Source organism: Apteryx rowi, unplaced genomic scaffold (assembly GCF_003343035.1).
Source record: "Apteryx rowi isolate R43461 unplaced genomic scaffold, aptRow1 scaffold_241, whole genome shotgun sequence".
Lineage (NCBI taxonomy): Eukaryota > Metazoa > Chordata > Aves > Apterygiformes > Apterygidae > Apteryx > Apteryx rowi.
Window position 1 is genome coordinate 585,383 of NW_020448764.1, and position 12,886 is coordinate 598,268.

The following is a 12,886-nucleotide window of genomic DNA, read 5'->3' on the forward strand; positions in this document are numbered from 1 at the left end:
TGCTTTTTTTAAGGACAAGCCACTAAGACCTGGCTGAGGTTTTAGACCTTGATCTAAGGCACTGGCAGGGATCTGTTTTCACATGTGAAAGGCTGAGAAAGGTGATGTGTTTGCCCAGCCACCCAGAGAAGTGGGAAGTAGTGTGCGGAAGGTCCTGCAATCAGACGACTCTCTTCTGCCTCTCGTAAAGCTGATCGTTCTGTCTTTGCATAATTGGGACAGTTGTGACTGTGGAGTAGATCTGAATATTGGCATCCCACTTCTCCCCACTCATCAGCCAAACTGAGTGTGAGCCATACTTCAGTGGCTTCTGCTTGCAGCAATCAGTAAATGGTTTCCATCCTCTCTTGAACATATCTCTGAGGCCTCTTGTTTGCCACCACAGTCTAAAGCTGCTAAGATTTGAACACTGCTTGTTTACTTGGAGAACACCAAATCTTTGTTTTGCTTTCTAAATTCTTTTGGCAAGGTGCAAAGGTCTGGTCAGAGGGGCACAGGAGAAGGAAGGGTAAAGAAGRCACACACAGCACCAATCAATTTCTCTGCAGCTATTTGTACTTTCATACTGCCTCTTTAGGTCATGTATACTGGCATACGACAGTGAAGACCTTGAGATTTTGTGAGGACCAGTTCAGGAACTGCCACCGTGAAGTGCAAAAAAATGCATCCAGGTTGGGCAGCCAACTGCCCAGTTGCCCAAATCAGAATGGCTGGGCTAGACTGGGGCGTGGGGAGCCGCTGGGGGCCGCACAGATGATTAAGGGCTTGGAGCATCTGTCATATGAGGAGAGACTGAGAGATCTGGGACTGTTCAGCCTGGAGAAGAGAAGGCTCAGGGCAATGTTGACAATGTTTATAAATACCTAATGGGGGGAGTAAAGAGATTGGAGCCAGGCTTTTCTCAGTGGTACCCAGTGACAGGAAAAGAAGCAATGAGCACAAATTGAAATGCAGGCAATTCCATTTAAACATAAGAAAAATCATCTTTACTGTGAAGGTGGTTGAACACTGGAACAGGTTGCCCAGAGAGGCTGTGGAGTCTCCATCCTTGGTGATATTCAAAACTGGACTGGATACGGCCCTGAGCAACCTGCTCTAACTGACCCTGCTCTGGGCAAGGGATTGGACTAGATGATCTCCAAAGGTCCCTTCCAACCCCAACTATTCTGTAATTCTCTGAAGGACTTGCCACCCAACCAGTGTGCCCAGAGACTAAGGCTGTAAAGAGCACCCACGGCACTGTTTCAGCATCACATGGTAGCAATGTGCTCCTGAGACCACTAGTGACACCAGTGTACTGGCTCTGTGGCCATATGGCTCCAACCATTATGCCTCAGGCTTTCTTCATTGTACATACACCCTGTGTAGGGTTTTGCCTGCCAAATCTCAGCTGGAATCTGCTGCTTTAGAGCAACAGCGCACAACTATTCAAATRGTGTCTTCCCAAGCTGTGGCGGTCCCTATCTATTGCTCGGAGTAGAGGGAGTCATATTGACTGTTTGTCATTTGATGGTTTTCCTGGTGCTATAGGTATGTGAAATTGTAGGAACACTCCAAAAAGTTTCTAAACATCATCAGAAAATGAAAAGCAAAATCTTCACTGAAATTGTAAATGTACACACTGGAGTTTCAGGAAATGAAAGTCTAATTTTTATTGTTAAGAATAAAATARGTGATTTTTATTCATGCAGTAGTTTCAACAGGCTGGAGGAGGAGGAATTTTAAAAAGCATCACAAAACTTCATTCTCTTTTTTTCAGGAAATTGTCCGTCAGTGTACTTCTCTGCTGACATCTACAAACTGCTAACTAAATGCCACCCTTCCTTATCTCTTCCAGCTCCTTATGTGACCTATCTAAATAAAGACCCAACAGTTCCCTGCTCCTTGACAGAGGCTCTAGAGCACTTCCAAGTGGAAAGCCTCGATGAAATCATTCCTAATGATTTCCTTAAAGAGAAAGAGCTGCGTCCCCTGAAGGCCCCTCACAACATCACCATTGTGGCAGTAGAAGGCTGCCATTCCTTTGTCATTGTGGACTGGGCCAAACCTGCTCAAGGAGACATGGTAACAGGTATTACAGAAATGGCAGCTGGTGGCCCCAGCACCTGGGGATGTGGGGCTGTTTTCCTGAGTGGGTTTGGGGGATGGGGGAAATGGAAGTTTTGTCGAATGAAGATCTTTGCCTTGAATTGAGTTAACCTCTCATAGAAGTTCTCTCTCCATTACAGTTCTCTCAGGAGATGTAAGCTAGTTTCTGAGGAGCAAGAAAGGTCTCTCTGTCATCTCTCAGGACTAGACCAGGGCCAGAAGGATCAGCTCATGGTGGTCTAGATGTTTCAAAGGGCTCCGTTTTGGCATGGCTTTTGTACCAACAATTCTGAAGTCACCACTTCCTGCAGATACACATGATAACACTTAGCTTGACTGAGCACTTCTGCCCCTCAGGTAGAGCTATCAACACCACCAAAGACAACCTTCCAAATGTGCCTTTTGAGCAGCTTTCCTATATGGGTTCCGGTCACTCTGAGCTAATGTGACTATGTGGCCGGGGCTGATTAGTGCCCTCTCAGCTGTGCACGTGGCTGAAGGAGCGTAATCTGCCTGCAGATGTGTTTCTGGCTAGGCTTTTTTCCAAATCCCTGAAGCCAATGTTTTCTCCCTCCTGAATGCTAACCAGGAAGGRTGGGAGGGAAGGAAAGGGCTGTGTGGGAATGTGGTAAAACAGTGTCTCTTGTGGTTTGCCGAAACTGCATGCCCTAGTAGCAGTATCAGTGATGCAGGTCAGAACTAAACTGTTCCTGTACACAGAGAAATAGTGTGGAGCTTGTAGGTGAGTGAAGAGGGAAATTTAAGCATTTTCTCATATAACGAAGTGTATCAGAGTTGATTAACTCAAATGGAATCCATGGCCCAAGCTGTGTTTACACTGTGTTACTGAAATTTTGTTGAAATCAGTCTGACAAGTGAGGTTTGGGCAGTTAACCAAACGTGTTAAGTTCAATCTCCTTTAATGTTTTTATGTCTTTTGAGAGCCACAGATAAACCCAAACCCAAAGAAACCCATCTCAGTGAACACTTCAGAAAGAAAGATACCATGCGTGCTGGTCTGGATCCAGAGAGAAAATACTGTAATGCAAATGCAACACAATGTAAACAGTGTTTGAGGTAGCTTAATTTAACTGAAGGTGATGAGAAGGCAGCATAGTAGCAGCAATTTTAAAATGAAAGGCAGAAGCAGGTTTTTTGAACTCTCCTCTGGTAACTTGCATAATAGAGGTGTTGAGCAGTATCTATGGACTCAAGAGTGACAGTGAGGGAAGTCACTTGACGTATGATATATCTGCTTGTTGGCTAATGATAGGTAATTCTTTTAGCCTGTTTTTTTTTTCCAGGAATGTTAGGCATCTAGTCACTTTCAAATCCAAAGATGCTTTCACTCCTTTTAACACATAAAATCTGCAACACCTAAGACTTAGGCTATCACCATTTTAAATTTAGAATCCCCACAACTATTTGTCTTCCTCATTTACAGGCTATCTGGTTTACAGTGCATCTTACGATGACTTTTTGAAGAATAAATGGTCAACCAGGACTGCAGGGACTACTCATTTGCCGATTGAGAACCTAAAGCCAAATACACGGTAAGCTTTTGATCCATTGTTTTTCAGTTCTGTTAGGAAAGTAAAACAAATTTTGCTGACTACTGATTATTTTTCTTGGCCTTGGTATAAATGTCTCCATCTGATCTAGATTTTACTCATTCTGTCTGACAGCAAATCTTGTTTTATAAACCACATGGATACTTCAGTTATATGATACGTTTACCACATTATCTCTGGAGTAAATGACTCTGTGACATGTACATTTATTTGTGTATATAAAAACACATATCAGTAATAGAAAAAATCTTATCTCAAAGTACTTTATTTTGTGACATATTTTCTTGTAAGGATAGAGGTTACCTAGGGAGGTCCACAGACTGCTGGAAGCGAGGCTGGGATACTCGAGGGGTATAACTCTGTGTTTGCATGTTCTCGTTCTGTTCCTGCGCACATGTCAGTGGCCACTGCTGGAGACAAGATACTGAAACAGGAGACCTTTGGGGTGACATAATGCGGCCATTCCCACATACTTGCGTAGCCAGGATTTAATCACCTGTAGGCTGGTGGTAAGAGGTCCTATTCTATGATGTTTTCACTGTCTTCTCACATTAGCTGTACTGGAGGAGGAGGCTTGGAGGTATATAAKAAGACAGTGGCAGTTGATCAAACTCAGCTTGGCAGGAGCTTTAGAACGTTATCTTGCAAAAATCTCATGGAAATGGCAAAACAGGAATACATGTGTTGTGTGATATTGGAGTAATTCATGGTGGTTGGGTGGGAAATGAATGGGCATAGAGGGGATACTTTAAAATTACTTCTTTTGACAGCTACTTGGTGTCTATTCATATTTTTCTCTCTAATTTTGAGTCTAAAACACTCTTGGTGCTGTCTTGGACTAGGTGATTCCTCTTCATATGCTGGTGACTACCATCTGTTACAGACTGGGAGCAGTTGTTGCTGGTGCATTTGGTAACATGGGAGTACAGTGGAATTGTACCCTGGTTCTAGCATGCTGCCTCCGATGACAAGGCACAAATCAGAGCATCCATTCCTAGAGCAGGCACACAGGGCCAGGGCTATGCAGAAGAGAAAGAAATGGTCTCACCTAAATAATCTTTTCTTTTCAAAACGATTTATAGATAAGGGGAAGGCTCTGTGAATTAAGAGCAGTTGCTTAAAAGTTCAGGTCTTACTTGTTTAAACTGTTGTATAAATTCTCATATAATTAAAAAATCTAGTTAATTGCTAAAATCATAAACCTCAACCTAGAAAATAGAGAAGAGATATTTGAGCATGCTCTTAAACTAAAATCTTAATAAATTAACCAAAGCTCATGAAGAGTTAGTGTAGTGCAGTATTTGGGTCTCAAATATGACCTGGCACATTTTTTCTGATCACATTACAGTGCTTTTTAAAGTGGTTATACCCAATTAYTGTCAGTTTTGAAATAACTGTAGATGACATGCCACTCCCAGAGACAGCACTAGGATGCAAGGTTCCTCATCACTGATAGTATGCTGCCAACCAGGAAATGGCTGCAAAGTGTGATGAAAAAGAATTTGTCATGTCCTTGTTGGCTATCGTAGGAAGGTGCTGAAAGTGGTTCCTTCAGTTCAAGTAATAAGAGTCTATCTGAACTGCAAATGAAGATACAGCAGCAGCACATGCTGATGTCCTTTTGGTAGTTCAATCCTCAGTTTGGCACAAAAGAAAGCGGTTCAGCACTAGAAGAGATTGCCCGCAGAAGTTGCGGACTCTCCACCCTTAGAGATATTCACAACTTGACTGGACCATTCCCTGAGCAACCTAATTTCAAAGTCAGCCCTGCTTTGAGGAGGAGGTTGGACTACAGATGCCCAGAGGTGCCTTCCACCTTAATGATATGAGTCTGTGCTAAAGCTAGAGCCAAGCAGTCTTCTTGGCTGTTGTGAGGTGGCTTGAGACAGGTAATATAATGCTCTCCTGTTGGTGTATGCTTCAGTCCCGTCTGAGTTTTACTGTGCAGATAAACCATAAGTTATGGTACTGAACGCCCAGGGATTCTTCTTGTAAAGAGTATAGGATGCATGGCTGTAGTTCACGTACAACAGCAACATATCTACAGATCACATCAAACAGGTTTTTGTATTGAAGTTTAGTCCATAGTGTAAGGGAAGAGGGGGGCAGTTGTTCCTGTACATGTCCTCTTTTGGCACAGTTGTAGGTTGAGTTGTGGGCTGTCAGGAGCAGGGCCCCGGAGGGGAGAGGAGCACAACAGACAGGTCTTGCTCAAGGAGCGCAGGTGCACCTGCTTTGCCCCTGCAGCTGCTCCAGGTGACCCTGAAACATCCAAGCACCACAGTGCAATTTAAGAAGGGAGCGCTGCTCCCCAGTCTCCTTCTTGGAGATTTTCCTCCAGCCAGTGAGTTCTGGCAACATTGCTTCTCTTTGGGAGAACCAGCACAAGGAGCAGTTTTCAGCAATTCCTTAGGCAGGTGTACAAGGGAAATATTCACCACAGCGCACCTTCAGAATCAAAGACCCATTAAATTAGCAAGTAAACAGTTTATGTAGAGGCAGCATAAACATACATAATGCATCCAGAGAGTTAAAGGACTAGAAATAAGATGTTACAGGAAAAGCTTTGTGCCATCTTATCCTCTTCCGTTCTGTCTACAGTGCTGTTAGTCACACACTTCATGAGGCTTTTTCTTACATATCCAAGAGATACAAAAAGGCAACTATAGTGAAGATGAATATTCTAGACCYCTTAACACAAGTCCTTAAGAGTTGTGCATACTGCATTAAAGCAGAGTTACTTGCATAGCAGGGAGTTGCAGTCAGATGTTCTGGATCTGCTAGCGCGTTGTTATAAAAATGGCATTTTTATAAAAGTATAGAGGTGTGAGCTACAGTTTATCTGTGTGTCTCACCTGCTATAACAAGATGGAAGAGGTCTGAGATCTCCTAGACTCTGATCCAAGATACTGAGAGAGGCCAGTACAGACCTTCCTGCCTTTGTATTTCCATGTCCTTGTGCCTCCAGCACATCCTTTCTCTAAGCCTCTCTCCTATTGCCTTTCAGTCCCTGTTCCTACCTCTGCATCCCAGTCTCCCTTATGTCCCCAGCCATTTTTTTCCTCATCAGTTTTCTGTAGCTTCCCATCCACTCCCCCACTGCTCACTTTGCCCCCTACTCAGGCCAGGGAGGCATCACCCATACATCCCAGCTTCCCCTGCCCGGGCTCCTCCACTACTTACTTCTCTGCTGTTTCCACCTTCCAGACCCAGCTCCTCACCCCTTCACAGCCTTGCAGTCAAGTGTCCTTCTCCTGCGACCCCTAAGAACAGTGCTGTATGCCTCCTATAGCTCCTGCTTTCTTGTGCCCAGCATCTCAAGGGCTCCAGGTCACCAGAAAGAGCAATCGGAGTGAAGGTACCACTGGAGCCCTGCAGTTGCTGTCCCAGCCATGCTCTGTGCAGAGGGAATCAGTGGGGAACTGAGCTGCAAACCTGTCATACGTCTGCTGAGATGTATGGGAACTCCAAGTTTCAGAAGTTCACAATTTGGCTGAATTTGAATGGATTTTTATAGAAACAGCAAAAGGCATATCCATGAACTTTATGACTCCCCTGCCAAATTTTAAGGCTCTGTTTCAAAGTAGGGGAGTTCAAACACTATTTAAGTGTATTATTTCCCTAACATATTTCTAAGAATGGTGTAATCCATTGGCTTCTATTATGCACTCAGTGGAGGAAATAAAGACTTCATGTGGGATCGGTCATGGAATAGGAGGGTTCTTTTCAACAGAAAAATTGTGTGTATCAGCCAATCTCATTTTCATTCTCCAAATCCACAGACTGAATTGATTGCATATTTTTCATCTTAAAAATAACTCCCTAACCACTGGTAAAGAACCCCATGACTAATTAAGAAAATATGGCCTGGAGTCTGAAGTTAGTCTAAAAATTATGTGTTTGCATCGTGAATGCATTTTGTAAGAAATCTCTGATTAAGTCATATTTACTGTACGCAGATGATACTGATTCTGGCTGTTCTATATGAGGGTTTATTGGTGGTACAATCTGTGGTGTGCACGCCGTATCAGAAAAGGGTTAGTATCTCAGTAGAAACTAGCTCCAGAAGATTTGAAGCTGTCGCCATATCCTGGAAAACACTTTGAGGAGAGCATTACACAAAATTACAGTTCAAAATTCTGCCCATCCTGAGCTTTCATCTACCTAGCGTTTAGGTTTTACAGAATAAAACAGAAGTCTAAATATTAGATAAGATTTCTTTTCAGGCCTGGTTTAGCCTCCATCTGAGTAGTGGCAGTTTTTCCATTAGTAAAACTCTGGTCAGCTTCAGTGGGCACAGGAGCTGCTTTCTTGGGACGTGTGAATATAAACCCTAAAATTCCATAAACCTTATTAAACCTTAAAAATGGCAGCCTTGACATAAACTTAATTCTCAGCTATCACAGAAGAGCGATGTAAAGGGCTGGAAAGCCCTTCAACAACTACATCCAATCTCCTGCAATCACAAGTACTGTAATCATTTTCATAAACATTTCAAACTCCCTCTTGAAAGTGGTTAGGCTTTTTCCTGCCTTTCTGCTGGAAAGCTGTGGCAGTGCCTTATGGGAGTGATTAGGTAGTCTCATGATTTAAAACACTTTGCTGCTGTATCTCCATGTCTCATCAAACTTTCTTCCCTTTGCACTTGATTTTCATTCCCTTCAGGGCTGTTTTGATCCCAGACTGCCTGCTTCTAATTCCAGTCTTGTTCAGAGCCTTTCACAGGACATTCTCAAACATCCACTCAGGGCTCACAGTTACAGACAGAGGCTTGATCTCCTGGCTCTGGGGGCCAGATGCATAGAGAATTTCTCTTTCCTTTCTATATCTCCTTTAAAGCAAAGCAGCAGTATGTCCAACAAGCAACATAAGCCACAACTGGTTGTTTTTTATCACCAGAACAGCACAAAACAGGTAAGATGTTAACTTGGGAATGAGGCCTCGTCTCCTGTGTGGACAGTAGAGCTGTATGGCCCACACCTGCATCACAACATCTGTGTAGGAAGCTCCTCTTCCAGCGCTGCTCTGGTGCCCACTATTATATTTATTTTTAAAAGTTCATGATGTATGTAGTGCTAGCTCATCTTTGATGGAGAGGGATACTTTGCATTAGCCTGTCAGCCTGCAGGCAGCTAATTTATGTGTATTCTCTTCTTGAGGGATTATAGAGGTGCACCTAGAAGGATTTCAGCCCCTGCTGCGCTCTCCACATGCTTGTGGGGAAGGTGCATGCCGGTCCGTCTTGCTTCCCCCTCGCAGCTTCTGTCCCCTTCCATCCACTGGCCTCACTGCTGGGCAAGTGCATCTGTGCTGGATTGTCACATTGATTTGTCCTCTTCCCTTCCTGGGGTAGGGCAAACCTGTGCCCCAGTGGAGAAGGCATGATCCAGCCCTTAACCTTTTACACACCTCCCTGGTTGTCCCTGCTGCCACTGGACAGCAAGCAGGATCTCAAATTGGTGGCTCCTGTTTGGAGCAGGTTGTGGTGAGGGGAGCGTGTGGGTCTGTTTGCAAATCACCCAGCAGCTCTGCCCCTCTGGGCAGTGGGGCAAGCAAGGGGGCATGACTCTCCCTTGCAGAAACCTCTGACCAGACACCCCGATCCTCTTCCCACAAAGAGTAGCCCACTGCCATTTATCTACCCTTTATAGCCACTTAGGCTGTAAATCCACAGTCACTTTAATCCAACATTGAAGAAGGCTGTCTTAAAAGAAGTGATCCCACTTTCACCTTTGCCCCAGGCACACAGTCCCTCTGCCTCCTTGTGCTACAACTAGCAGATTGGCTGTCTTTGCAATGAATCAGATTAGGCAATGGATCTGGCTTAAAATGAACACCGAAGAAAATAAAAAAGTTTAGTTTTCCAGATCAGAGTGCTCTCTGCTTTGCATAGTGATGTACAGAAATAAATGGGTTTAGTCTCAGCACAGGGACAGCGGGCAGTCACAGATTTGCACTACCTGCACTCTAAGCTAGCCGGTAACAAGTCCGCTCTGCGCCAGAAGCCCTGCATACAGCAGCATTAGCGTGTTGCTGTGCTTTGGCTCGCACCCTGTCAGCAAGGCGCATTCACACATAAGAGTGCTGCCTCTGTGCAGTTGTGCATCTTTCACACCACAGCTGGCTGACGTCCAACCACCTCAGCGTGCCGTTGGAGAAAGTATGGGAAAGTCTTCATGCAAGCATGCATTGAGATCGTCTGGAAAAATGATTTGTGGCTAACACACTTTTTGAAAACAGCTGCTTCTGTAATTAGTATGCTGAGTGATTATCTCACTTTGTAGCTATGAGTGCCAACTATTTTTTTCCAACAGAAAGAAGATGCTTTGAATTAGGTCATAAAATCTTTCATTTTGCTCTGACAGGTATGGTGATATGATTAGTCACAGTCTAAATGAATAAAAATTGTACTTATTCATTTTTATGTTACAGTTTATTATGTCCTTTCTTGACATGTCAGTAGAAGTGGTATATAGCATCTCAAAGGAGGTTTATTTTTCAGGAAGAAAAGCTTTTCTTCTTGTCTGTATTAAAAGTGAACAATGAGTGGTATTGCATTTGCTGCGATTGTGATTTTTTTATGCCTATAGGTGAAAATTCATTACAATTCTGGTTAAGCAAAGTGTTATCAAAGCACAATCACTTACTACATTACAAATTTTATTCTTTCATGTATTTCTTTATCGAGTCATGAAGAACAGCTAAGTTACATTGATTTGATATTTCCTGGCAAATTCAGCAGCTATAAGGCAAATAAACAAAGATTCTGACTAATGAAACTGTCAGATGCCTGGATCTGGGAAGGGTTTGGCAGTTTGTTTTTTATTTGTCATGTCTGAAGAAGAAATACAGCCCGACTGCAATATTTTATTGACATTCTTAATACAGCAGTCATAGCATGGTCTACAGTTAAATCACAAATCAGCAAGTCATGAAACCTGGCTCTCTTTCTGGCACTACTAAAGGCTTCTTGTGTATAAAAAGGCTTAGGAACTAATCTTCCTCATGTAGTGAAGAAAAATAAACCCATAATTTCATCACTGTTTTTTTTTCTGACAGTCAGTCAGACAGATTGAACAATCATGTGTCCCAGATGGCCTTTTATGTATGTAGTAGGGCACCTGAATGCACAGTTGCCCTGTTTACATATGTAATCAGTTATTGCATTACATATTAGACACACAACTACATGTTTTTTCCACACTTAAATAGATGCATTTTGAGTATGAGACTGGCCATCCTGGGCTGCTTTCTCCTACATTAAACATGGACCATGGGACTTCTGTATGTCATGCAAATGTTTTGAAGCTAAAATTAATACAAGCATATAAAGTGCATTGGAAGTTTCACACAGAAGATTTCATTGTGTTGCAAAGATGCTATCTAATTATCAGTACTACCTCTTTGGAAGCAGCAAAAAGCCAGGCATCCATACAGATGTCTTCATTATGCTTTGAATCATTACAAAAAAGATCTAGTCTGGAAAACTTTTTCTCCTGCACTTTTGCTCTAGTTAAACCAAGTGCTGGGCTAAGTCAGTGTGGCTTTATGCTGCATTGTGGCCATTTCAGGAGCCAGTGTGAGGAATAGCAGCTGTGTCCCTGGGTTCGGCTTTATGTAGATCCCTACCCAGAGCCAGGTGGAAGAAGTGCGACCAGGTGAAGGAGGTGTGGATGGAGCATGTCAGTGCCACTGAGTCAGGTGTCCTTTGAGAGCAAGGGCAGCCCAGCGAATTAAAGCAGTCCGTTGGCAGCTGCATTCTGCTCGGGGAAGTGCTGCTAGTGGCCAGAATGGCAGGAACACRCAAGAGGCTTTTTGCTGCAGCCACCCTAAAGACTCACACGCTGCTGTCAAGAAGTCAAGACCAGTAGTCTAACCTCTTGCAAATATTCCTGCCAGCAAAAGGATTGTGCAAGAAATGAGCAAAAAACACCACCTTGCTTTATTACACTCTTTAATGTGTTTTTTTTCTGCCGCAGTGTGTATTCCTTTTAAAAGAAAGCTGTGAGTCTGTTGTGATCATCATATAATCATTAATTAAAAGCAGAACTCTCTGCAGAAAACAGGAGTGATGTGCAAAACACATCGGTTTCTGATGTCAGCCATGGGATGCAGCAGGGGTACAGGGGACTACCGTCGTTGTGTGGGAACGGGAGCRAGTCCTTGCAGAGGCTCTGACCACGTGTGTGCTCCAGGTCTGGCACCGATGAGAGGTGATGCTTATGCTGCTGGTGGAGCTCAGAATATTCCAGTTCCCATAGCTTCTGCACTGAACTCGCCTGGTGCACCAGCCTGTGATGCTTAGGGAGGGAGTAAGAAGGTGCTTTGGTGTGTTCCCTGGCGATAACCTACCTGTTTCACAGCAAAACTGTGTTTACATGACTGCCATCCTTCTGCTGAAGAAGTGGATGTTATTTTCATGTCTTTTCAGTGTTTTCATAGGAATTGGTTTCATTTTGTAGCAAAGCAGTTCACCTTGCATTCTTTTTAATGGCATTCTTTTTAATGAAAAAAACAGGCTAGTTCCCACAGGTCTCTTCCAGTTTGTCAGTGTGAATAGTTTCATAAATGTTTAGCTGGTGCTTAGACCAAACAAGCTGTTTTCAGGAGCCAGTTTCAGGACCCCAAGAGGAGGGATGGGCAGGGAAGTCAGGCAGCAAAGACCAGCTCTTCTAGTGGAGGACAGCTGGCTGATGGAGAGCCATAAGGTCTGACATGGGTTTCCCTTGTTTCCCCTGCTGCCCTTGGATGTTGCAGCTCCAAGTCAGTTTTCCTCATAAGCTGAGCCCTTTTCTGTCTGGATTTAGCCATGGCCTGCAACCTTGCTTGGTTTCCCAAGCTGAGGAGTGTCAGGCCTGCAACTTGGAAGGGAAATTACCACTGGAGGCAATCCAAGCACTCAGTGGCATTCTTCCCTGGGAGCAAGCGCTACGTGGGTCATGCATGGCGTTCGCAGGTGCTGCACTTTTGGAGATGTCTGCTTTTGGATGAGAGGCTAAGTCAAGATCCAAATGCTGTGTGGATATTAGAGATGCCTGGTCATTTTTTTCTCTTAATTTCTTTACAAGAATGAATTTGAGCAAGCAGGCAGGAAAGGAAAACCGTGACACAGGCACTTAAAAAAATGCTATGCTGGAACTTTTTACAGTGATCTTCAATTCTAATTGGTTTCTGCTGTCTAGATAAAAAGATAAAATGGAAACAAAGAAAACATTAATCTGGAAAAA

The 12,886-nt window shown here is 43.6% G+C and overlaps 1 protein-coding gene across 1 annotated transcript in view; it reads left to right on the forward strand.

Moving 5' to 3' along the window:
• FNDC1 (fibronectin type III domain containing 1) overlaps positions 1-12,886 on the forward strand; it is a 51,815-nt gene that overhangs the window by 30,587 nt on the left and 8,342 nt on the right. Inside the window, exons 13-14 of the mRNA XM_026066502.1 lie at positions 1,838-2,071; positions 3,533-3,641. Coding sequence (XP_025922287.1) covers positions 1,838-2,071; positions 3,533-3,641 — 343 coding nt within the window. The remainder of the gene's footprint in view (positions 1-1,837; positions 2,072-3,532; positions 3,642-12,886) is intronic.